The sequence below is a fragment of the Podarcis raffonei genome, chromosome 10 (genome assembly GCF_027172205.1).
Source record: "Podarcis raffonei isolate rPodRaf1 chromosome 10, rPodRaf1.pri, whole genome shotgun sequence".
NCBI classification, from domain to species: Eukaryota; Metazoa; Chordata; class Lepidosauria; order Squamata; family Lacertidae; genus Podarcis; species Podarcis raffonei.
This window is the reverse complement of record NC_070611.1, coordinates 54,580,307-54,607,167: the sequence shown is the minus strand read 5'-3', so window position 1 is coordinate 54,607,167 and position 26,861 is coordinate 54,580,307. Positions and strand designations below refer to the sequence as shown.

General features: G+C 42.9%; 1 protein-coding gene across 3 annotated transcripts in view; it reads left to right on the top strand.

The window, feature by feature from the left end:
- Positions 1–26,861, top strand: part of BRAF (B-Raf proto-oncogene, serine/threonine kinase) — a 53,334-nt gene extending 26,473 nt beyond the window's left edge. Inside the window, exons 8-20 of one of the 3 annotated variants that reach the window (XM_053407166.1) lie at positions 1,592–1,751; positions 3,319–3,355; positions 5,576–5,695; positions 9,954–10,090; positions 10,429–10,546; positions 11,050–11,134; positions 12,647–12,823; positions 15,383–15,429; positions 16,191–16,309; positions 16,871–17,002; positions 18,408–18,542; positions 20,983–21,136; positions 24,712–24,876. In XM_053407166.1, coding sequence (XP_053263141.1) covers positions 1,592–1,751; positions 3,319–3,355; positions 5,576–5,695; positions 9,954–10,090; positions 10,429–10,546; positions 11,050–11,134; positions 12,647–12,823; positions 15,383–15,429; positions 16,191–16,309; positions 16,871–17,002; positions 18,408–18,542; positions 20,983–21,136; positions 24,712–24,734 — 1,444 coding nt within the window. In that variant the 3' untranslated portion in view covers positions 24,735–24,876. Of the gene's footprint in view, positions 1–1,591; positions 1,752–3,318; positions 3,356–5,575; positions 5,696–9,953; positions 10,091–10,428; positions 10,547–11,049; positions 11,135–12,646; positions 12,824–15,382; positions 15,430–16,190; positions 16,310–16,870; positions 17,003–18,407; positions 18,543–20,982; positions 21,137–24,711 lie in introns of all 3 variants that reach the window. The other 2 variants (XM_053407167.1, XM_053407168.1) reach the window with 2 other exon arrangements.

Below are 26,861 nucleotides of genomic sequence, written 5' to 3'. Positions count from 1 at the left end.
ACAGAAATGTCTTAAGCAGATGTCTGAAAGAATACAGTGATGGGGCTTGCCTAGTATCAGTTGGCAAGGTGTTTCAAAGCACTAAAGGCCTGACTCTTGACAAATGTAGAATGAAGATTGTGATGCACTTTTAGAAGTGCAAGTTCTGCGCATCAGAGTTATACCTGAAGTAAACTGGTCCCAACCTATTAAGGGCTTTATATACCCCTTGAACTTGGACCAGTGGTGATCTGGCAACTAGTGCAGATCTTTGAGCACAGGTGTAATTTGCTGACACTCTCACTCCTATAAGTGATAGTACTGCAGCATATTGCACTAACTTGCTGTTTTCCAGACTGAGCACAAGGGAAGCCCCAGTAGAGTGGCATTGTAGTAGTCCCATCTTTAAGATACCGATGTCTGAACCTCTGTGGTCATGCTGCCCCCCAGTCCAGGAACAGTCACAGTTGTCTTACTAGCTGAAACCTGTGGGGAAAAAGAAGTAACAAAACAAAGTTCTTACAAAGCATTTAAAGTAATAGAGAGCCACAGATTTGGTCTTCAGACGAGGACAAAATACAGGTGAAGAGAAGCCAACCGAGGAAGCCAGTTCCGTATTCTGTGATATCAGCCAGGGTTGGGGCAGGATTTGTAGCAGTTGTCAGAAGCACAGACAGCCATGGCATGCCCACCATTTTAGATTTGCAGTGCTCTGGTACAGAATCACTCTGGAAGACTGATCCTAGGATGTTGGGGGGGGGGCAGAAAAGTGGGTAGGGAATATCTTTTGCCAGGATCAGCACCCACCAGAACTTGGCAGCTGCCCAAAGTGTCAGATGCTGAGGCCAGGCTTACCTCAGAAGGGGGCAGGGGGCATGGAAGAGCCACACATTCTGATTACTGCAATATATTATACATAGGGCTGCCTCTGAAGAATGCTTGGAAACTTCAGCTAGTGCAGAATTAAGCAGCCAGGTTTCTCAATGGAACAAGATGGTTTGAGCATATTACACCAATCCTGGTCCGACTGCACTGGCTACCAATTAGTTTCCGGGCCCAATTCAAAGTGCTGGTTTTGACCTGTAAAGCCTTTAAACGGCAAAGGACTGCAACACCTCAAGGACCGCCTCTTTCCATATGAACCTACGCAGACCCTGAGATCATCTTCTGAGACCCTCCTTCGTGTGCCGCCTCCTCGAGAGGTCCAGAGGGTGGCAACACGAGAACAGGCCTTCTCTACAGCGGCTCCCCATCTGTGGAATGCTCTCCCTAGGGAAGTTCGCCTAGCACTTTCGTTATACACCTTTAGGCGCCAGGCAAAAACGTTCCTTTTTAACCAGGCCTTTGGTTGACCTGATTGACACCCTATACCCTTTTAAAATGTGGCTCTTTTGGGGGGGGTGTTATTGGGTTATTGTTTTTATTTTGATTTTATATATTGTGATCTTCTCTGTGAACCACCCTGAGACCTCCAGGTGGTATATAAATTAAATAAATAAATCTCAGTGGGCAAATAGATTCAAGTGGGTGGAGATGGTCCCAGTTGCATCTTCTCTGCAATAACTAGGGATCCTGGCAGACCTTAACCTTTTTTATGCCTTGACTTTCTCAGCCCATCAGTTCTCCCTGGTCCTTCTCCTTCAAAATCCATTCCAATACCCCAGCCTTTCCGACCAGCAGACGAAGACCATCGGAATCAGTTTGGTCAACGAGACCGTTCCTCATCTGCCCCCAACGTGCACATCAATACTATAGAGCCTGTCAACATTGATGTAAGTTGCCACCTAAGCTTGGTCTTTAGAAGCCGAATGTTTCTTTTCCTTTGCTATGCTACTTGAGGAAGGGGTGGGCAAACAATGGGCCACAGGATTTGATAACCTGGATAAGTCCTTTCTCCCAGCTTATGTAGCAGAGCCTTCTTGCCGCTACCTCCTGTTCTTCTAAGGGTGGAGGAACAAGTGGGTGTATAGGGTTGGAAAGAGAATTAAGACTGTCTTTTAACTGTGTGTGTGTGTCCATTCTTGAACTCTTTGGAGGAGAAGGAAAGGGATATTTGTTAATCGGCTGCAGATCCTGAGCCATGCATTGCGTTATCTCCAATGATCAAACTCACATACACAGTGATGGATCTTAATACATCATGCTGCCTGAGTTTTCAGTCCCCATGTATAATATCAGGAATTGGTGTTATTGGCAAGTTCACATATTCTATTTAAGTGACAGCCAAACCTGTCATAGTCTGGCAGACTGTGTCCATGACTACATAAATGGGTGAGACGCTATTGTTTGTTACCCACCCAGAGCCTTCAGAGTGGGGAGGGATAAATACAGAAAAAAATAATCCTTTCCCAGCTTGGCTGCCATGGCTGGGTAAAAATAAACAATTGCGATGTGATTTCACACTATGTGATTTCCTTCTATTTCACACCCTTTGATTACAGCTTGGTGGTTGTTACTAAATGGAACAGGTGAATGTGTTCTAATGTGTTCTAATACATGCTGTGTGCATGTTCATGGCCTGAACAAATTTTTGACTGGAACATTTTGTCCCTAATTATTTAAATTTGTCTAATGCAAAGTCCAAGGTAGGTAGTGAGATCTTGTGTGTGCGGTCCACAGCAGCTAAAAATTACTGTGGATGACAGCCAACCATGGTGATCTAGTTTCACAATGGACTTCCCTTTCCACTCCTTCTAACTGCAGCCCCTTGCACATCCTCAAAATCTGCTTTGGGGGGTAGTGGGAGGAGAGGAAGGGCCATCACATCCACAGGCCCTTGAATATAGCCCTGAGCATACAGGCGCCTGCAATCCATTGGTATTACCTCATGCTATTCTCCTAAGACATCCCAAAACAGAATTAGTTGCCACTTCTATTTTGCTTGACGAATCTGTATTAACTCAGAAGCTTGCTATTTGTTCGTAGTGGAAGTGGGTCCATAAACTTAACGGCTTGCCTATTTAACACTGCTAGTTGATGATCATCGTTCTCCTTGTAGTGTCAATCAATGGTCTTCATTTTCCCTTGCTCTTTTAGAACAATATTTTAAGACTATCTCTTAGAGCAGAACATGACTCTGGCGTCATTCTCCCAGCTGCTTCTTGACCCTATTTGCTAATACATTTAGCTTGCCATACCCAGCAAAGTTCAAATGGCCCTGTGCGTGGGCAGGTATTGGCAGGCAAGTGACCATTTTGTGGACAGGAGGAAACATCTTCTTTATCTATGCAACTGTTGTCAGTTGACATTTCTTATATTTGTGTTCTATCACCGTAATTATGACAAGCAATTGAAGTAATGCATTAATAAGATGCATACAGCTTTGTTTTTGATTTGTAGGAGTTGATTAGAGATCAAGGGTTTCGAGGAGAGGGAGGTAAGTGATTTTGTTCTCTTGCATAAAAAATGCATTGCTTTGCCCCCTCCCCTTTGTTCCACCTTCTTTTGCAAAATACAGACACAGAGAGAAATGTAAACAGAACAGTGAAATTTAGCTGCGCTTGCTTGTCCCATGACCTTTGAGTTTGTTTGATGAAAAGTTTTAGTGGTTCACTCCCATTGTGGGCGAAGAGGAGGGGAGAACATCATGCAAAGTGGTAGCCAGTGTTTTTTGTGTTTTTTTCTAAAGTGGGTTATCAGATGGTAATAGTAGGAGGTAACTGACCTTCAGTAAAGTTATCCTTCTTTACCTTCCTTTTATCTTAAAAAGGCCAAACGTGCCACCCATCTATCTTGATATACAACCAGAACACCTACACAACAAGGACTCTCTAGGGGCCTGTCAGCCAGCACAATTTGTGAGCAGAATACTGAGCACTGTTCCTCTCTAATTTTACAACATGGGAGCATCCTAGAAAAATCCCCATGGTATTCAGAACCACGAAGGCTTGATCTGTGTGACTGTTGAGAATGCAACAGTCCTTAGCATATGCATAACTTTCTTGGTAGTAGAATAGATCAGATGTACACATATTTTGAGATATTTTTAAAACAAGCTCCCAATAAACAGGGCACCTGGCTTTAATGTTTCCAATATATAATTTTTTTGAAACCAATCCTTACAAATACAGCCTAAAGGAAGCATTCCCTTCTATGTTGTGAGAGGCAGAGTTGAGGAAGCCTTCTGCCGTGACACATGTGCCTTGTCTGAGAGCAAGGTATGCTTTGGCCTATAGATTGATTGATTTTGTTCCCGATGGCATATTTATACCAATTTAAGATGGATGTCAGGGATGGGCAGGAGACTGAGGGACTGGGCAGAGGAGGAAGATGCAGGGTAAGCGGCCAGCGATTTCTGGGGTTCTGGGCCACGTGTGGCAGCAACCAGGGGAGGGGGAAGAGACGGGGACAGGGGAATAGGAGGCAGAGGAAGTTCTGCAGGAGGTCTTGGGAGTCTGAAGAGCCCGCAACAGCCCCAGAGAAAGTTGTGCCTTCAGAATCCCCTCTGCTGTCTCCATGCTCAAGGAGGGGCTTGAAGTGACAAAGCTGCCGTTAAGGAGGGGCTGTTGGAAGAAAGCAGGGGCGGCAGGGCCACACTGCCACTCTCAACTGGGCCGCGGAGGGAGCTTGCCTAGGCAGCTAGTTAAAAGGGAGTGGTGTGTATATCCGGTGCACCATAGGAGCTGGTGTGCCAATACAGAACTAAACATCTAGCTGCTCCTCCTCAGTCTGGGTGCATCCAGGACAACAGGTATGGTGGCTAAGATGCTCCCATGCAGTAAAGAAGTAAAGCAGCCTTGAATTGACTTCTCATGAATGGGTCCAACTCTTGAGAGTAAAAGCCAGCGCTGTGTGTTTATATCCTTTCCCCACCTTGTAACAAACGTGCTTATGGCAGCTGCTGCTGCTGCTGCTGCAAAACCTGTTTGGGTTAGAGCTCCATTTGCTAACTGGCTGCCAGGCTTCACATTAAGGCTTTGACTTGGCTCGTCATCATTTGAGTGCGCAGTATGGGCTTTGCCATATAATGCAGGAGAGCATGTGTCCCTAATCAGCCGGCCTTTTCGCTTTCCATAGCTTCTTTTATGTCCCACCCCCCCACACCTCCCTTTCTTTTTATCCCATTTGCAATTTACGACTTCAGCGTTCAAGACAAACCTTGTTTCAGCCAGGATTTCCTCCTTCTTCTTCTGTTGGTTCCATCTGACAAGCTGGCTACTACTTTGCAATTTTGAGTTCAGAGGTGTGAATTAAAACCGCAAACCCCACCAGTTTAATTACATTGCCCGTTTTGACTATTGTGTATGTCCAGGTAGCTGTGGCTTTTGAACAGTTTTGCCCATTTTGTCCCAACACTTAAATGTTGTGTACTATGATGTCATTTTAAAACTCTGGTCAATAAGCTCTCTGCTGGGCATCTGAGAATATGTAGCAATTCCCTGCCATTTGAAAGTATGCTGTTCAGGGTTTTGTTTTTGTTTTTTTGTGTGTGTTTTTTAAAACAAAAAACAAAAAAAGTAGACATATGGGGTTCTCCCCTGCAAAGTCATAAACCTATGCCTAGGAGTCAAAGCACCTTAGTTATGTCCCATGACTTTCATTTCTTCTGTGTGTCTGTCTTCCTGTCTCTGCCTGCCCGTCTCTTTCTCTCTAACAGCCCCTATGAACCAGCTGATGCGCTGCCTTCGGAAATACCAATCCCGGACTCCCAGTCCCCTCCTCCATTCTGTCCCCAGTGAGATAGTGTTTGATTTTGAGCCTGGCCCAGTGTTCAGAGGTAGTTGGGCTCTTCTTTCTCGTTTTCACCCAAATCAAACTAAATAAAAACCACAGATGCTGTTTGTGCCTCACCCTCACAGCGTGTGTATGTAAGTGTGTGAGTTTATCAAAACACTGCCTTTTTTGTTTTTGTTTTTTGGGTTTGTTTGTGTTTTTTTGGCTTGGCCTGGCTGGAATGCTTTGAATGTGCTTTTTCACCCATTTTCACTCACCCTTATTAAACTCACAAATTACTCTGCGTTGGATATAGAGCATTGTCGAGACGATGTTTTTTCCATGCTGCCTTTCAAAAAGTGTTGCTTGTTGCAAGGGTCTCTAGTTGCCATGGAAATGAGGATAGGAGAGGTCCTGCAAACGCTTAACATCTGTACAAACTATTTTGCACTCCAAGAGATTCCTCTATTAAAGGCTGCCAACTGACTTCACCCACCCCAAAGAAAACAGCCTAGCCTACTCCTGTACCTTTAACAATAGGTTGCATCTGCCAAAATTAACAGGTTAAGCCTTTTCTTGGCAACAGATCAGCCTGCTTTTAAAGTCACAAGAGCGAAGGTTGGTAGAAAAGTTGACAACCCTAGCTGGGGTTCCAGCAGAACCATTCTGTTGTCTGTCTGATGTTAAGGCTTTGCAGGATTTTGGAGGAGACTGATATTCCTAATTTCCTTGACTGTCAGTTTCAACTTAATGCTTGAGATAGAACTCCTCAATTAATATTGTCTTTCAGAGAACTGTTGCAAAGTACTAACAATTCTGCTGACAACTCACTTCAGTATATAATTAATTACCTTCTAGTATAATTTATCTCACTGATGATATGTTTGGGCTGTGACTAATCTGGATACTAATGGAATATATTACAGAACTCTGCAGACATCAGTTGAAATCAGGTTCGGTTTGTGTACTAAAGCACAAGCAAGTTCCATTTTGACTTAAGTCTGTAGATATTTGGCTGCCTCTAAACAAATTTTGCTAAGCAAAAGCATCAGGGCTGCAATCTAGCACAGAACTGGGCATGCTTAGTGATATTTTTCTCTCTCTACTAGATTGTGGCCCAGATGTTAAACTGAAGCATGATTCTGATGTGGCAGTGCACAGCCATAAAACGCATACAAAAACAGTGATACACAAATCTGAATGCTTCCATCTTGAAGCAATAGGCAGTTCACCCCATTTGCTAAATAATTTCCAAAATGTATAGATTGATCTCCAACTAAGTCACACTCAAAGTAAGACTGTTGAAATTGATGAACTTGTTATGGGAGTCGATTGATTTCATTTAGTTTACTTGTGAGTATGACCCACATTGGATCTCACTCGTAGCTTTCATAATAGTTTAACCAGATATAGTTTAACCAGTTTTATGTTTTGTGATAATTAGTGCAGCTTTTTCAAAAGTTTTAGGTTTTAATTATGACCATAGAGATAATATCACTTCTAAAAAGTGAATAAGAGCAGTCCCCTCCTGCTGTAGGATTAGCATTGTATAGTTCTGTGTCTTTTTAAATTAAGTCCAACACTCCTGGAAAGTGTCAAGATGACACTTCAGACCAAGTTAGCAGTTTGTTAAAAAAAATAGCAATTTCCAATGGTAATTTTACACGTTCATTTCCCCACAGAGAGCTTTTTCTTCAAATTTTCAAATCCCAATAGATACTGGGCCTGCTAGGTAAATCCCGGTTAATGACTCCCTGTGAAAGAATAGCAATCTAGTGCATCCTGCCCAATCACTCTTACCCTGGCACAAGCAGGACCAGCAAGGCATAAAACTTAGTTTAGTATTATGTCCAAATCAGGATTATTATGCTTTACTTAACTCTCACAAACTATGAACATGAAGCCAAAAACAAACCTTGGGTTTGCGACACTGGTTTGTTCAAGAGAAACAACCACGATCCTGGGTTTGGGAGAAATGACAGCCCAGGCTTCATGGCTTTTTCATTACAATCATACCAGGGGAGGAGCAAATTGTGAGTCAACAGGCAGCATTACTGCGGCATGTGAACGGCATCATAGGAGTGGAAAGGGTGGATACTACAAAGGCAGAAAAGGCAGAAGTAACCACTGTTATGTGTAGACTGAGGACAAACCAAAAGATGCTGCAGAGAAGAGGAGTTAAGGGCCTCAATTCAGAAATCTGGGCTGCATTATTCAGTCTGAGCCAGAGGTGGAACATCTGTAAGGAAGCGTCATGGACAGTGGGAGAGAGTAAATTGGATAGAAGACCAGGGAAAAGCCAGGCATTCGTTATAGCTGAAACCATCAGCACAATGAGAGCCCTCAATGAGAAAAATTGTGTGTAAGGTCCCCCAACCCATTACAGGATGCAGGAAATATGAGAAGCCTTTAGTCTGCTAAGGCAGCCATCGTAAATGCACTTGTGAGGACTAAGCCCCTTTGAACACTTTAGACCTACTTCTAAAGTAAATTGGTGTAGGATTGCACTCAGAATTTTTCTGTTAGGAAAAGAAAACAGTTGTAAACTTAAATAGTACTGTTGTGGATTATACTCCTCCAAATCTGAGCTTCTGATATTCCAATATCCAAACTGCATTTTTATTCTTGTAGTGCCAACTAGTAGTGCTCTGTAATACTCCTATTTAATGCTTTTAGAGTGGTGTGCTGCTTAAGGTAAATGAGATAGTGGAGCAGAAGGCATCTTCTGCTTGTATACCACTTTTGTGACAGCTCCTTCACAAGCCCAGCAGCAGAACAAACCATGACCCCCCACACTGTGTTATTGCAGGGCTCCGAATCCCTGAAGCCTCATAGAGGAGCACAAAATCCATCTGTGTGTGGCTTCCTTGCTTTTGTGTCCAGGCCGGTAACATCTTTTGCCCAGTTATAAGATATACTTCAGCCACTTGAATTAGTTCCCTTTCAGGTGGCATTATAAAGCTTTGTAGATTTAGGCCTATTTGTGGCTCTTGTGTTCATCTCTTTACATGAATATCTCCCTTCAGCTTCAAGAGCTGTTTGCTATGTAGCGTGTGGGGTGGGGGAAGCCTAACAATTGAGGAGGGGAAGCATTTCATAGACACCGTTAGGTTCACGGAACTCACTTTTCAGTTCTCTGGATCTTGGCCTCCCCTTTTAATATTCTTTCCATTGAGTCCAAGTTGGTTTCATGCCCAACTGTAGTCAGATTTTCCTAGGGCAGCCTTTGCTAATCCAGTGTCCTCCAAGTGCTTGGGATCACAACTTTCATCAGCACAGCCGAAACCACCTGGAGGGCGTCAGTTTGGGGAAGGCTGTTACAGGGTTAGTGGTAGCAAGTCAGGAAAGCCAGCAGAATTAAACAAAATATAAAATAGTCTGAAGTTTCTTTTAAAAACAGGCAAACCAAGTGCACAAACACGGTTTCACTTTGCATTTTGCCTGCTTAAAGAAAGGATGCGTGCAGCCCAGAAAAATCTAAAATGTGCTTCAGGTTGTTTGATTAAGGTGGGCTTTAAATCTTTAAGCCTTTTAACTCCTTTTGCACTCATTTTAGAGGCCCAGTCCCCCTTTCACATTAGTTTAAATCCGTAGTTTGATATGAATGAGCAACACGCAGGTCCACATTGCTCAAAAGTTCCCATGATGCTCCTTTCCCACTCCTGATTCTGCTCCATGGACCAAATAAGCCAAAGTCTGGCTTGTCCAGTTGTCAAAACCTGGGCTCAAGGTCCTCCAGACAAACCACAAGCTGTAATTGAGTCTTGCTCTTCACTTACGACTTGTGGTTTGCTTGCAGAAAACCAGTCACAAATCAGCGTTCGGACAAGATAACCGGTCAGACTTTGGATTGTTTCATCTTTGGAGTGGCAGGAGCAGGGGAGGTGCTCTGGGGGAACTTGTGAGCATTGAGCAGCATGTTGCTCACTCGTAGCGCACCAAAGTCTGTTTTAAACTATGGCTTAATGTAACATGTGAGCTGGTCCAATAATTAAGCAACTAATTGCAACTGGGCAGTTTGCAGTGATTGCTGTTGAACAAGCTTGATCTTTCCTCTTTTGTGAATTAAAGGCACAATCCCACAGAAATCAGCAGATTTTTTAAAACTGAATTTAGTGTGCTAGGACTGCAACCTGAAAATGTATGTTAAGTGCACTTGTTTCGTAAGTCTTACCTCTTACTTTTAAATGCCTTTTATGTTTGGAAATATTGCATCTTAACTGCAGTTTCTGCACTTAACTATTGTGTGAAACAAGCCTAGCAGGGAATGTTTATGTCTTTAGAAATCCAGAAGTACTTTTGACTTTTAATCTCAAATACAGGCTCAACCACGGGTTTGTCTGCCACGCCACCTGCATCCTTACCCGGGTCCCTCACCAATGTGAAAGCGTTGCAGAAATCCCCGGGGCCTCAGCGAGAGAGGAAGTCTTCCTCCTCTTCAGAAGACCGGAGCAGAATGGTAAGTCCAAAGTTGGTTTATTGAATTGGCAACCAGGCTTTACCACGTTAGAGACTCAGTGTAGATGTTGTGCTGCCCAAACTTCTAACTGTGGTTAGAAAATCAAGAGTGCCCCAAACACTTGGGCACTTATTCTTCCCCCTCCTCCTATGTGCCAATTCCCCCTCCCCTTCATTTGCAGAGGTAAACTTAGTGTAGCATTATGCACTATGGCTGCAAACTATGGGTTGTAACTACTTATGGTTAGCAAAAACAAAATACGAAACACCAGTGTAGTTGTAAGGCTTTCTGCGTTAGGAAAACATATGGATGTATTACTAAGGTTGCTTTTCTTGCAGAAAACTCTTGGTCGGCGAGACTCAAGTGATGATTGGGAAATACCAGATGGCCAGATCACAGTTGGACAAAGGATAGGGTCTGGGTCATTTGGAACAGTCTATAAGGGAAAGTGGCATGGTATGTAATTCCTGCACCAAACCATTTTTTATTTAAGAGTTGATTTTTTCCCTATTTTAAAGCTTGTGACACCAAAACCTTAGCAGATTAAGCCGATCTCAGTTTTGTTAATGCCTTTGAGGCCTCTTATTCTTTGTTGTCTCTGTAAAAGCTCTCCCAAGTTTGTGTGCTAGAGTGAGAAGAGTGTTTTTTGAAGGAAAACGCAGTAGTTGGGGTCCAAATCCTGTGCAGCCGTTTCTATGCACCCAGTGGAGCTTTAGTCTTGCGGTTTTTTTGAACAGCGGTGTTCTACGCTGCATAGCAGATCTCTTTCAAAAAGGAGGGCTCAGGCATCCAAAAGCAGTTTGTGATACGGCATGACAATAGTAATCAAAAGGAAGAAAAGCCACATTTTGCACCTAGAACACCACATAACAATATCTGAGTTTTGTATTCTGCTTTTTAAAAAGAAAAGTTGAGCAGCTGTATTATACAGCTGATATTCTTTAAAATTGCTTTTTCAGGTGATGTCGCAGTGAAAATGTTGAATGTTACAGCCCCCACCCCTCAGCAGTTACAAGCCTTTAAAAATGAAGTAGGAGTGCTCAGGTAAGGTTGTGTTAGTTGCATTTTGATGGCTTGACTTCCCTTGAGAAGCCAGTGAGCTTGAGCCATTTGTTCAGAACACTGTGCTCCTCCCAGTCCTTCTGCTGAAAGCAGTTTGTGTTTTCCTGATATTTTCTGGTCCTGTGTTATCCCTTATAAACATGTCTTCATGCCCACACAGTGAGGGAATACTGGATGCTTCTGCATTGTCAATCCATGTTACCACGAGAGAGAAAGCAAATCTTTCCTGCACTTCCTTCTCAGCCTTCATGGATCCTTGTTTTCCCTGGCTCTGCTCTGCTTGATGACCTTTCCCCCATCGCTCCCTCTCATAGTAAATTCATGTGCTGAATGCCAAGAGCTACATACCCAAAATGGAATCATTGAGAAACAAGAGGGAGGTATCGACGTGCTTGGGAGAAGCCTGAGTACAAAAATATTTTTTTTAAAAAATCTATAGGGGCACTCCCCCCCCCCCCAAAAAAACAAAAAAAAAATCCGGATGAGAACTGAGTCTGCTCAGAAGCCCGAAGAATGCTAGGTGTCAGTAGAAAAGAACAGCAGCAAATCCCAGGGCAGGGAGAGAAAAGGTGACACGATGGGTCCCAGAAGAGGTTGTGGCTAACTGGAACTCTGAGCCGAAGCATTCCTGTTGTGAGGCAAGAATCCCCTGTAACATTGCAGGTTCCCAGTGTCTTGTCAAATGCCAACTGTGAGCCTTCTAGGCACAGTCTGTGCTAATTCTTCAAAGTGTCTGTCACAGTAGATAGAAGTTTTACTCCATCTTTCAGACTTCAGGTCATTCAATTAAATTGATTGGCAGGAGAATCTGTACAGACAGCAATTATTTCATATGGGGTTGTATCCAGTTTTGCCTTTGCCTTTGCGGAAAGCACTTCTGCTTGCCCAAGTCAGGGTGGAGCATCTCCCTTGCTCCCTGAAAACCTGTTCTCAAGGTTTAGAAGACCTTTCATATCAGAACAGGATATTGGGCAGAGGGCTGCAGTAGGTGGGTAGGTAACAGTTGTGTACCCCAACCTGAGTATGTAGTGGCAGGGATAGGTAAGCTGAGGTCCTCTAAAGAGGATGGCCATCACCCTTGGTCATTTAGCTGTACAGCTGAGGGCAGATGGGAGTTGGAGTGTAACAACATCTGCAGGGCACTAAGGCTTAACCACTGTTGAATGCAACCCATAATGCAAAACAGCAACAACAACAATTTTATTATTTATACCCTGCCCATCTGGCTGGGTTTCTCCAGCCACTCTGGGTGGCCTGCAGAATATATAATACATTTAAGGAAATAGCTGCTACAGGATGTGGCAGTGGTCCCTAGCTTTAGATGGCTTTAAAGGGGATTTGACAATTTCAGCCATGATGTCCATATGGAATCTGCACTAGATGGACTTTGGTTGAGCCAACAAGATTCATCATATATCAGGGCATTCATTGTTCGAGCCCTTCAATCCATCAAAAGTGTTTTCAGTGATTTTAAGCACTCCTTTCTTTCCACAGGAAAACAAGACACGTGAATATATTGCTTTTCATGGGTTATTCAACAAAGCCGCAGTTGGCTATAGTTACGCAGTGGTGTGAAGGCTCCAGTCTTTACCACCATCTACACATCATTGAGACCAAATTTGAGATGATCAAGCTGATAGATATTGCACGGCAGACAGCACAAGGAATGGAGTAAGTATAGTATCATATACTCATTAGGAGAGAAGGAGGGAAAAGAGAGTTCTCCACACACTGATCTTGCCAGTGCATGTGGCAGGGATAGACAACCTGTGGCCCTCCAGACGTTGTTGGACTACAGCTCCCATCAGCCTCAGCCAGAATGGTCAGTGATGATGGGAGTTGTAACTATCAGCATCTGGAGAGTCGCAGGTTCCACATCCCTAACACATGAGGTTAATTTGGCAGCGTCATAGAATCAGTGGGGATGCATTCTCGTAAATTCTTCCAGATACTTTGTCTGGTGGCATAGACACTTGGAAATTGACATGAAGTCCCTTCTTTTTAATATGACTTGACAGTGATTATTGTTTGGTAGTGTTTAAAAGCTCTCCAATATTATGTAGAGTGTTTGCTTAAAATTGAGGTCTCACTTTGAAGTGTTTTATACAACTCCAATACTATTTCTAAGTGGGCATTCCCCCCCCCCCCCATGGCAAGCAGTTTTTTCCTTACTAGTCCTTTGTTCAAACTTAGCACATTGTTTAAAGATTTTCATCATTTTTACTTTTTACTGAAGACAGCTAGAATAAAATCTCTTACATTTTTCCTCCAGCTAACATCAGAGCATGATGTTTTACAAGGGCTGACACCAAGCCATCCGGTGTCTTGTCATAAAACACTAACAGCTGTAAAGACTGATCAGTAGCTGTATTTGGGTGACTATCACAGGAGAGAAGCTCTTACCAAGACATTTTAAATATAACTTTATTTGTTTTTAACGTATGGTGCTAAATGAGTTAATACCCAAAGCACTGCTTTTCCGCGAGGGGGGAAAATGAATAGGTTTAGTATTTTAATTCCCATTCCTGATAACACAGAAGGGCTAAGCTGGAAGGGCTTAGAAGGGAAGCTCACATTTTTTTCTAGTGCTGCTTCCTGGCATATCTGCATAGAAACAAGCAACTGAGCTGCATTGTCTTCAGGCTTCCTCCAGCATGCATATGGCCTGCTGTGATATACCCTCTTCCCCAAGTCAAGCCTTGCTGCAGATTGGCATTCATGTAATACCAGCATGTTTTAACAGTCTTCCCAGTAACAGGAACAATGAGTGTGTGATTTGTGTTGCTCTACTGTGTTCTGATATAAAGGAGAATGATTTCTCATCTTCCCCTTTCTCCTAAAACATTTCAAGTGGGTGTGAAGAAATTGGAAGCAGTGCCTCATGATACTAGAGGGGTGGAATATGATGGAACCATAAATGTCACTTAGGCTAATAAATATGAAGCTGTCTTATAGCTGATATCTTCCGGCTGCCCAATCCTAAGCTTGTCTACTTGGTTTGAATTGCATTACTTTCCAGGCAACTTACTGCCAAGTAATTCGTTTTTGTATTTTTACCTGCTTTTAAGCCGGGATTGGCACCCAAAAACAGATTGCACTGAAAACCCACTATTAAAATGAAATTTACAATATATTAGAGCAGTGGTTTCCAATTAGCTAACTACTGAGGACCCCCTGTTTTTCAAAAGCCAAGCCACAGACCCCCTACTTCTGAAAATTTTGATAACTCTACGATAGTTACCTCAGCAAAGCAATTTTTTGAACAAAGGATTTTAGGTCTACTGGAAACAGATTATTATCATGCAAAAATGACAAATATTTAGTTGGGGGGGGACGCAAGGGATGGGGCCACGGACCCCCTGGGTGCGTTCCGTGGACCCCCAGCAGTCCCCAAACCCTTGATTGGCAACCAGTGTATTAGAGAGATTAGCAGATGTTTGGGCCCTGGCAAAGTCTAAGCTCCAGGCTGTTCTTCCCAAAGGGGAGTGGGCAGAAAGAGCTGCAGATTTGTGCATGGTGTGTAGGTTTGCAATTCAGTTGTCTTAAAAAGCTGTGGCGTTGCAGGTGCTGATTATTATTATTATTATTATTATTATTATTATTATTATTATTTATTATTTGTACCCTGCCCATCTGGCTGGGTTTCTCCAGCCACTCTGGGCAGCTTCCATAGAAACCAAAAATACACTAAAATATCACACATTAAAAACTTCCCTGAACAGGGCTGCCTTAAGATGTCTTCTGAATGTCAGGTAGTTGTTTATCGCTTTGACATCTGATGGGAGGGCGTTCCACAGGGCGGGCGCCACTACCGAGAAGGCCCTCTGCCTGGTTCCCTGTAGCTTTGCTTCTCGCAATGAGGGAACCGCCAGAAGGCCCTCGGCGCTGGACCTCAGCGTCCTGGCAGAACGATGGGGGTGGAGACGCTCCTTCAGGTATACTGGGCCGAGGCCGTTTAGGGCTTTAAAGGTCAACACCAGCACTTTGAATTGTGTTCAGAAACGTACTGGGAGCCAGTGATAGGTGCAAGCTGACATAGCAAGCTGACTCCTTGAAGGAAGAATGAGAGACAGATGCAGTAAATAAACAAATGGCTTAGACACTGTACAACTTAGAGACTACCTTTAGCCATATGTTTGTGTCATCTTTGAGATCATTCAGCTTCACGCAGGCTCTTGATAAGCAGAAATATATAGTCAACTTTCTATCTAATATTTTCTTGCTTTCCAGTTACTTGCATGCCAAGTCAATCATCCACAGAGACCTCAAGAGTAATAGTATCCTTTTTCTAAGAGACCTGACCTTTATTGTTCTTCCTCCCCTTCCCACATCCCTAAAGTGAGTATCTGTTCTGAAAACATGAGAGGAAAAAGTATGGTTTGGTGAAATCAGCTGATGATCTGTGGGCAAGGTAGTTGTCCCACTCAAGGCTTTTTGAAGGGTTTATGCCTAACTAGCAGCAGTGGAGCAGAAGTGAGGATGTACATCCAAATTCGTATCTTGCTGAAAATGCAAAGTGTGAATAAATCCGTATCTGCATTCTGATTCATATTTTAGTTTATCCTTGTAATTACTAGTCCAGCAGGCAATATGCACATGGTTCTCCTTTGCTAAATCAGGGTGATTTGTTCTTCGTTGCATGATGACATCAAGCCAAAAACAAATCAAGTGTTGATTGAAAAAGTATCATGCACACAAGTGATGTATCTTATTATGTGACACCATGGAAGCACTGTGCTGGCTTCCTCTCAAACCAACATTTGACATGCCGGAAACTCCCACTAGCCTTTTCAGATTTTGAAGACCCCATACAGTCAACCCAGTTATAGAGACTCTTCCTTAGTTTGCTTATTGTTCTTACTATTAGACAATAGGAGCACTGTTCAAATTTCAGCTTAGAATATATAAGTAGCGACTAGATAATAACGCAGGATGATGATCTGGGCTTTTGTAGTAGTTGAATGGGCACAATATGTACTCTGATGGGAAATTAGGATTGCCTCTTTCCCCCCTTTTTTTCTTTACATCCTCTGTTCAGATATATTTCTTCATGAAGACCTCACAGTAAAAATAGGTGACTTTGGTCTAGCAACAGTGAAATCACGATGGAGCGGGTCCCATCAGTTTGAACAGTTGTCTGGATCAATTCTATGGATGGTAAATAAAGGGGGTATTCTCTGATTATTATTTTTGATCCACCCGATAGTTAACACCATCTCCTGTGCCTCTAGGATAGGGATAGCAACATTTATAAGGCACCGTAATAGAGGACTGCACTCCGCTGCACATGGAACCCTCTGCTTTTTGTATGGTATTGCAAGGGAGCTGTCCTTTCTCCTCTTTCTGGAGGTGAAATCCCAGTGCACAGGTCCCTTGCCGTATTTTATCCAATAGGAGGCTCTATTTTGCAGTCAACTCTGTGTTCATACAAAATGTTAGCCCGGTAGATTTCCCTGTTATAATCACTGAAAAGTGATAATAACTCTCCTTAAAGCAGTTTATTACCTGCATACCTGGGGAAATGATGGATTAATTTGTATTAATGAGTGCCAAATGAGTAGGCTAAATATGTGGCTATTATAGACATCTTACATCCATTAAAGGCTTTTATGTCTCCCTTTCAAGAAATGGAGTCTCCAGGGTTGGTGACGTAAGACATAAGAAAATAGCTTTTCAATGCAACAGAATAAAGCAGTTTTCTTCTCTTCTACATCACAGGCTCCAGAGGTAATTAGGATGCAAGATAAAAACCCATATAGCTTTCAGTCAGATGTGTATGCATTTGGGATTGTTCTTTATGAGCTGATGACTGGGCAGTTACCATATTCTAACATCAACAACAGGGACCAGGTAAGGCATTCATGGCTTTGGGGAAGCTTGAATTTTGGTGCTTTCACATTCTCATCATTTTCATTGTCTGAAATAATTAATGAGTGGTTTAAATTAGTAGACCCTAATTTTAAAAGGTCATATATCAGGAAGTAGAAAAATGCAGGAAGTGTTAAGGACATAGACTTGTGGTGTCTTCCACTAGGCCCTCACTTAAGAGCCAGTGTTTTGCATTTGATAGTATTGGGCTTGGACCAGAGAGACATGGGCCATGTCACCTTGGACTAGTCATGCTTTGTCAGCCTAGCCAACCTCCTAGGTTTTGGGGGATACAATGGGATAACACCCACCCACCCATGTACATTGACCTGAATTCCTCAGAGATAAGGTGGGAGATGACTGCAAGAAAAAAATGCAACTTTGGCATCATGTAAAATGAGTGAAGTGCTCTAGTAAGAAACCCAGAGGATGAAATGCCAAGTCCCTAATTTGTTTTTCTTTGATCCATACCACATCCTTGAGTACTTCAATATTTGGGATATTTTTGCCCTTTTTGATGAGATCTGGTTCTGCACAATTATGTATCACTTTACACTGAACAACTGGCAAGTGAGCAACATTATGGTCAAGATTCAAAGAATAACACAAATAATTTAGGCCTGAGGGTCTTTGGGCTTTGGGTTTTTGTTTTTTTTCAACTAACAACCTCCATGGTTTTTGAAACTGAGAGGGCTTTCAGACTCAGCTTGTGTTGTGGCACATAGTCTTCTCTTTAAGTAAGATTAAGAAATCCCACTGGGTGTGCTCAACCACATGGACATACCTAAAGTAGATATTTGGATCCTGGCTATCCCTGCAGAACAGGGTGACTGGCTATTTCTTGAGTTTTGACAATATCCAGTGGGCTGGCAGACAGCTTGTACAGAACAAATATTAAAATTGAGTTGCACTATCTTAGATATTTAGTGACAAGTCTAGTATTTTACCCTTTCTTTACCTGAAAGGGGGCAGGACATAGGTCAATTTAGTGTCTACCTTTGGGTTGTCTAGCAGGCAGCATAATTTATTCAATACTGATGCCACATTGCAGATATGTATGTATATCTGAGTGTATGTATTCATATCAATTCATTCCAATCAGAATATAACTGGGTACCAAGCTACCATTGATGAGTATGTTGCACACCTTATTGTGAAATTACTGTTACCCTCCAGTGTGAAAAGAATTTTAAATTTGGGTTTAGAAAATCTTTGAAATATAGTATGGACTGAAAGATCACAAGCTCTGTGCAAGCCTGGAGTTCAGGGTTATTATTATTATTATTTTACATTAACACTTCCCCCTTGCCCAGTTTAATGTAGAAAGTAGATGTTTGCTGGAACCTCCTCATTCCCACTCTTCTTTTCCTCCCTGCTGCAAACAAAGATCATTTTTATGGTGGGGCGAGGATACCTCTCTCCAGATCTCAGCAAAGTGCGAAGTAACTGTCCCAAAGCAATGAAGAGGCTAATGGCAGAATGCTTGAAAAAGAAAAGGGATGAACGACCCCTCTTCCCACAGGTAAGAAATATTCCTAAGATTTGACTACATTCAAATTGGACAAATTGCCTTGCTAGGGTCAGCAAGCACCAGCTGAAAGGACTATGCCGAAATGACCTCCCCAGTGCAATTCATGGCATCCAAGGGCACAAGGCCAATTCTTAGGCTTTCAGAGGGTGGAGGATGAAATTGTTTGGGTAGTTTCATGGCCCAGGATGGGATGCTTCCTGTGATACAGTGCAGCTGCTTTTCTCTTCTCACTGTAAAAAAAGAAGAGCTGGCTGTTCTAACAGAAGCCTTATGTGTTTAAAATATTTATTCCTCACTCTGGGACCACATCAATAAAGACAGCAAAGTCCCTGCCCTTGGGCTTACAAGGCACGACACAAAAGGAAAAAAGGGATGGGAAGGAAAGAGGAAAACAAGCAAACTTAGTGTTACAAATAGCTATAATAACCAGCTGCATGGAAGTAGATTGTTCGCCATTCAAAGACAGGCCTTGGCAGGGCCCTGAGGCCTGGTGACCTGGCCTTCCCAGAAGTGTCTGCAATGCAGCCAGAAGTTGTTGACCTCACAGTGTGAGGCCTTGTAGGCATAACTGGAGTCTGCTGGCTTCTTATCATTCCTTCTGCAGCAGTTATGGGTCCCAGTTCCAAAAACCCCATAGCAGACGATCCTGTCGTTCTTCCTCACAGGGTAATTGCTTCCAAACATTCTTAGGGGTGACCATGGAAGGAGGCCTTCTCTGCTCTGGTCACCCCATCTCTGTCCTGAACAGCTTGGAAGATGTTAGCAGTGCAATGGCGCTGGGTGATGCTAAGGTTGCAAGCATCGTTCAGGGTCCTTGTTCGGGGAAGTGAAGTGGCAGCCGAAGCAGACAGCTCCGCCTGCCAAAATAAATGGAAAACCCACTGGTACTGCTGTAGCAAGTGGCATGTTTTCCTGCTGCAAAAAGTAATTTTTAAAAGGCAGCACTACATTGCTTTATTAAAGGTCCTTCTTCATCCACCCTCAAATCGTTCTCAGCCCTCACCGTGGTAGCTTTACCTTTCCAATAAAATGGGGAGGAGAGAATTCATATTTCATTTAGACTGGCGCTAAGGGAGTCTAAATGAGTTTCTTATCAGAAATGCATCTTCTTTTAGAGCAGAAAATGAATGGCTTGCCCTTTGGCATGTACCTGCCTTGGGAATCGCATAATGGTAATAATAGCCTGCTCTGCATGTGGAATAATAGAATTGTTGCTAGAGACGCACTGGTTTCTGCCTCTCTTTGTCTACGTGACTGTCTCCATGGAAGTATTAGCACCATGGGTCTTTTAAACATAGTCTGTGAAATAGCTGCAAGTTCCGTTTTCCTGCTGCAAAACACTTCACCATCACCGCCTTTGTTGGTTTTGATTTTTCATTCCACAGGGCAACTTCAGATGATTTTATCAATACACACAACAGTTTGGGGACGTCCCGATTGTGCATATCATCAATACTGAATGACGCCCAACTCTTTCCAATGACAGGAAATCAGTAGAGCTTCAGCATAAAGGCCCACTGGGTCCATTTAGTCCAGCAGTTAGCTAGGACAAGAGTCCAAAGCCCTTTTTCAATCTGGGACTCGCCGTTAAGCCTAATCTGCATTGTGGGACCAACTTCTACCTTTTTTAGCCTATTGTGGCTGCACTTCTTTCCCCCCTCTCCTCTCCCCGATCCCTTTTCAAAGGAAAACAAAACGGTGGGGCTAATGGTGTTACTGGTACAACTCGCATGATATCTGGACATGAGTCAGGTGGATCACAACCTGTTGGCCGAAGACTAGTAAACAGGGAGATTGTACAATCCCAATAGAGAGCACAGCCCATCTACCATGCTGTCAACCTTTCTGAGAAGATTGGACAGGGGCTGGTACAAAACATGATGAACAATTGCAGCATCAGTGCTCTTAAGAATTTACTTCAGCACCATCATTTCAGTGCTTAAATGGCAGTGTTCCTGTTTTGCTTTCTAGTAGTGCTTAAAGCAGCAAGACATTTCTAAAACCTTTAATTCCAGCATTGCCTCTTAAACAGAGAGTGCCAAATCAAGCAGCTGCACTGCCATCTTTGTAGGAGGGGCAGCTTTAAGTCCTGAAGGGCAGTTTCTTCTCTCTTTTACTAGGTTTCCAAGTGAACATTGCATAGGTACATGGGACGCAATCTCTACTAAGTCAGACCATTGTTTCATCTAACCCAATATCGCCAACCCTGGCAGCAGCTCTCGGTGGTTCCAGACAGAATTCTTTCTCAGCCCCACCTGGAAACACAAGGGATGGAACCTGCATGCAAAGCGGGCATTCTACTACACAGCGACAGCCCTTCTCAGAATTGACAGAATTATAATTCGTTGAGAATTAATTTGTTCCAGTTTGGAACTGCTCTGTTGTCTTCGCTCTGCAACACCCACTCTCTCTTTTCTCTCTTTGTTTTCAGATCCTCGCCTCTATTGAGCTCCTGGCCCGGTCGTTGCCAAAAATTCACCGCAGTGCATCTGAGCCCTCCTTGAACCGAGCTGGTTTCCAGACAGAGGATTTTAGTCTGTATGCTTGCGCTTCTCCAAAAACACCCATCCAGGCAGGGGGATACGGTGGGTTTTCTGTAATCTGAAAAGCTGGAAGCATGTGTCTGTGTGTTTAGTGTGCTCCCCCTGCCTCCATTCATGTGTGCATATGTTTCACATTCCAATGAGCTGGTTCGCTTTGTTTTTGGGGAAGGTGTACTGACTGAAAAAGAACTTACCTTTTAAACTCAGTCTTGTATATATTCCCAACATGGCATCTGTTGCTGGCGATGGATGGCCTGGCAATTGCCAACCATGAAAAGCTGCTCAGTAGAAAAGGGAAAAGGTCGTTGAAAGTAGCTAGCACTCTCTCTCTCTCTCTCACTCACTCACACACACACACACACACACACACACACACAAATGCATCTCCATTTATGTTTGGATTGTAGGTCAAATTTCCTTCTCTTCTTTTGCCATCTCTGCTGCACAGGTAGCTGGTAGAGTTTTATTTTTGCGTTTTAAGCTGCCTGTTTTGTCCCTTCAGTCAGTGTCATGTGGTAGCAATCATGTTAGCTTCTCAAGTCGGCAGCGTTGCTGACAGTGGGCAAAAGTAAGGCAAGATGAACTTGGATTTAAAAGGCCAGCTGCATCCACCCTCGTTTCAGTGAGCAAAGGTGAACAGAACATAAAAGACTTTGGCAAGGAGTGCCTTTTTTCTGAACTTCCTGCTCGTTGAAACCTGTTGCTTACTTGGAATTGGAAGTCTCTTTGTGTTTTTGTTTCATTTTATTCTTGGGTTTGTTTGTTTGTTTTTGTCCTTTCTTACTGCCTCTGTTCTGGCACTGCTCTTGCTTAACACCCCTTTTCGGCTGTTTAAAATCAGTGCTGGACCCATGCCTTTGCGCCGGTCTGCTTCAGGCATGTTAATAAGCATTGCTCGACTTTTAACAGGTTAGAAGGGACATTTATTTTAAAGTGAATATTGCTTTCTGTCTGTGTGGCCATGCTTGAAAGCAGTGATGCTCATAATAGGAGGAAATGGCCTTGTAAAAGCAAGAGTAGTAAACTTTAAAAGTTGTTTAAAGGTGGGAAAAGAAAATTTCGCCACCGGCTCTCTTACAAAGTCAATGGCTTGCTGCTAATGCTCAGCTTTATATGAGTCGATATTTCTACTCAGTTCTCCTTTATGTGGAGAAAACGTTTTATGCTTGTGTATAGAATTTGTCTGATTAGATCTCCAGTAAGGTAATGTGGATGCCAACCTAGCAGTTCGAAAGCATGTCAGAGTGCAAGTAGATAAATAGGTACCGCTCCGGCAGGAAGGTAAATGGCGTTTCCGTGCGCTGCTCTGGTTCGCCAGAAGCAGTTAAGTCATGCTGGCCACGTGACCTGGAAGCTGTACACCGGCTCCCTCGGCCAATAAAGAGATGAGTGCTGCAACCCCAGAGTCGTCCGCGACTGGACCTAATGGTCAGGGGTCCCTTTACCTAAAGTAATGTGGAAATCAAGGACCCTGAAGTCAAGGACCCTTTTTTCCACATTGGGAGTATCTACCTTGAGCAGGTAAACCTGCTCTTGATTGCTTCGTGCAACATTCACCTCTGGTGACAAGTATTTAAATAATAACCTTCATCCGTATGTATGTGTCAAGCTTTTTTGTCTAGGTGACAATGATCTTGCTTGCTTTGTTATTCCTGATCAACTGTAAACTGCTCAGCATGGTTCATGTCTCAGACAAGGAATGTTCTTGCTATTCTTCATTGTCAGACATATGGAAGTAGGGAAATTCCCCTACAAGCTAGTATGCAGCTGATTGAGTTGAGTGGTCGCCATTTAAATTTCCTGAAATGCCCGTAGGTAGCAGAAGTGTGGGGACTGCTGCCTCAGCACTATGATTGCCCATGGCTTATCTGAAGCAACTTGCAGTGTCCAGTGTGAACTGATGAAGCCAAGGCTTGTGCCTGCTAGTCCATCATCGTTCACACGCCTGCACGATGTGAAGGTGGCAGCTTGCCTGTCTCCTCCTTGTGACTTTTTCTGGTTTGTGCAGGCGTCCCTTGCCCTTGATCATTGCCCAGCAGTGGCTGCCTTTATACCTCCAGTAAGCTGCCTTGTGAGCAGTTGCAGGTTTTGCATCCAGGACAGGGCAGAAAGTTTTGATGGGCACCTTACTAGGTTATGTTGCTTCTGCATAGTGGTTCTGTGGAGGTTCTCCGTTGAGAGAATCAGTGAACTAAATAATTCTAAGCATTTGTTTTTCTGCTAGCTCACAGAATTTCAGGATACTACTGTCCTGATTATTTATCATCACCACCACCGCCTTAAATTTAAACTTTCAGATGTTTTGAACCTGATACCGATGACTGTGAATTCTAACAAGTCTTAAAATGGGCTTAGGATTTTCCCCCACTTATGTTTTGTATAGCTTGGGGGTGAGGAAGACTCTGAGCGAATGCTCTTAGTCTATGGCTAGATGGAATGTCTAGCGGAGCCCTGCCTTTCCAAATTAACACATTTTTATCTTCACAATCCTGTGGCACCAATTAACACTCCAAACGATAAGCTGAATCAGGAAGACCAGAGGATCGGTGGGGGTGTAATTTCTTATTTACAGACTAGCCAGCAATCAGTGTTAAATGGACTGAAGGTGGTAACCAAAGACTGTAGTTTGGAATGGGTGAAAGAACATGAATGTTCTTAAAATTAGCCCCAGAGCACAAGGTTTTGCTTTTTCTGCTGCAACAAATGGTGAAGCTGTTAGTTTGGCCAGGGCCTTGCTAAGAAAGAGACCAGAGACCTATGTAATAAGCTGGAGAAAGTAGAACCCAGCCGTACCTGCATTTGACATCAGGGCACAAAATTTCTCATTTGGGTAGCGTTAATAGGGTGTACATATATGCTAATAGTATGGTATTTGGTTAGCCTGCTGCCCTGAAGTAGAGCTTCGAGGAAGTCTACCTTTTAAAGTTTTCCAGAGTGTAGCTTCTTCAGATAAACTCTTTTAACTCCACCATGCGACAGGAAATGGAAGCTCCATCCATTCTCTTGTCTCCTAAATCAGTTAGGTAGCCGTGTTGGTCTGACGCAGTCGAAATATATTATAAAAATTGTCCAGTAGCACCTTAGAGACCAACTAAGTTTGTTCTTTTGTTCTTTGCATGCACACGAAAGCTTATACCAAGAACAAACTTAGTTGGTCTCTAAGGTGCTACTGGACTTTTTTTTTATTTTCCTAGATATTCCTAAATCAGTATGGGGGTTTGGAGAGCAGAGAGCCATGCCAATAAATCCTTGCTTTTTTGACCCCAAGAGAGCAGCTGCCATTGTGTAAAACATGTAGAGGATAATCTTAGAAATGTGAACGATGATAAAACTTTGCATTTGCATATTCTTCATGAGAGCATTCGGGCTCTTAATACCCTGTCATATGGTCCAAGTTTGCTTTTTGGAAACCCATAGTTAAGAGATTTGGGGAAAGTAACTTTGTCTTCTGTCTCTGCCAATGATATCCTTCTGTACATTTAATTATTAACAATTGCATTTCTCCTAACACCTGCTGCACCCGGTATATAGTGTCAAATTTATGCTGGATAACATTTCTGTCTTGCTGATGAATGAAACCCAACTTTTTAAACTCAGCTCTTGTCCTCCCTCTACAGGCGAATTTGCAGCGTTCAAGTAGCCACGGCAACATTGGCAGCAAATCCACTCTCTCATTTTTTTTAAAAAAAAGTCTTGTGTTCCTACGGTTTCTTTTTATAACATCCAGACTCTCTTCTGCCCCTCCCAAAAAAAAAAAAGGAAAGGAAAGGAAAAGCAAATTTAGAGGAAAGAGATCTGTACGCTTAGAGGAGAGCAGAATGGAATTACCAATCCAACTTTGGGTAGGAAGGGGAAATCCCTTGTTAGGAACCAGAATCTATGCTGCCTGTGTGTTCACCTCCAGTCTAAACACCATGTGCATTTGGAGATCCCCTTCCCCCACCCTGTGGCTGCCTGTTCCATTGGCATCATTCCCAGGAGAGAGGAGGGCTCGTGCTTTGACTTTCTGGTGCTCTGGCATGATGAGATTGGAACTCCTACTGCATCATTGGCTTGGGATGGTCTGCTGGTCGGCTTTCTCCCTCTAACAACGAGTTATCAAAGGCTGAACATCTGACGAGACAGAGCTAATCCAAACAAGCATCCTCGGGTCTGATTTATTTTTTCCCTAGGGTTATGTGTGGTCTTTTTTCCCTGGTGTGCTTACCAATCAGTGGGATAAATGCAGTATATCCTTTTCAGCTGAAGGAGCACCTGCTCTTTCGGGTAAAAAACACGACAACAGGAACATGGCCAAATTGGCAGATACATAGAAGGGGGAGTCTGAGAACGGATTAATTTGAAGGAAAAGGGGATGCTGCACCTTCTCTTTCCAGATTTGCTTTTATCTCTTGTTCAGAGCCACCCTTTCCCCTATCTTTCCTTTTTGTACACTTTCAGAAAGGGTTGGGAGGCTTTTTCCCCCCCTCTCTCATCAGTCCAGCAACAAACATTTTTACAAAATTACATCGAAGTGTTAAAACACGTAGCTTCTTTTCATTTTTTGCTGATATCATTTCACTCTGTATGTTTGTGTGTTGCCTTTTTTGGGGGGTGTCCAAAAAGTCTAATGCAGACTATGAAAAACAAATGTACCTATTTTAAAAGGTGCAAGGTAATGTCAGGTACCTAATGTTTCATAAACGGGAGTTCTCAGGTTGAACTGAATATGTTTTAAAAAGGAAAACCCATCCGCAGCCCCTCTCTGAAAGAATTACACATTCCAAAAATTGTGCTTTGGTACTTTTTGAAAAAGAACTTTAAAACATGTTAAATCTGCAAACTCAGCAAGTGTGTGTATGTTTTAATATGCAGTAAGTTGTCTTAAATGGCAGTCTGCGAGGAAGGTTTTTTTAAGAGATGGTACTTGCTGGATCAACATTGACATCTTCGCCCACTGTTTGCCTATCCCCAACTTTTTCTATGTCACTCCTTTTCTTGCCCTATGTCTTGTGGCTTAAAAATGGTGGCGATTGCATTTTGCTTTCTCTTTTTGTCTTGCTCTTAATCCTCATTTCCAAAATGGGTCCTAATTCTTATTTTTATCCAGAAAAAGGGGGGAGGTCAAAGTTACCTCTAGTTGGAATCAGAATGCTGTCAGTTAGCAGAATTCTTTGCTGTGTTGATTAATATAACATAGATTTATTTTTTTTAATTTTATTTCTTTTTATTAAAGAGGCAACTTAGATGCCACTAGAAAGAAGCTCAACGTCCACCAAAGCCTTGACATTTAGTGCATTTTTGCCCAGTTCCAGAAGATAGGAGGCTGGAGACAACCTCTCCTTCACTAAACATTTCTAGTGGAAGCTGGTCGTCTGATGAGAGAGTTTAAGCAGTGATTGATAAATACCTCAGCTCTGTTTTTAGGAAAGCTAAGAGAAAGGGAACTGTCTTTCTCGGAAAGAAGGTATGTTCATTAGAAAGCAAGCATACCCTGTTGTGGTCCTTGTTCTTCAAACCACACAAGCGTCATTTCATTGGATTGTTAAATCTTGTTGAGCAGCAGGGTGCTTAACAGAAATTAGACCAAGAAACAACTGAAATATGGGATATAATCCAGGTAGCAATAGCAAGTGGTTAGAAGTCACTGGGTCACATTTCATGCCTTCTCTGCACAAGTGCTACTGAAGCTATGGAAGTTCTTGGGCAGTTCCTTTTCACTTCTGCAGCTGGTTGTGCTAGAGAGAATTCCAGTGGATGTGGGCAGTGTAATGAGAATAAAGCAGCT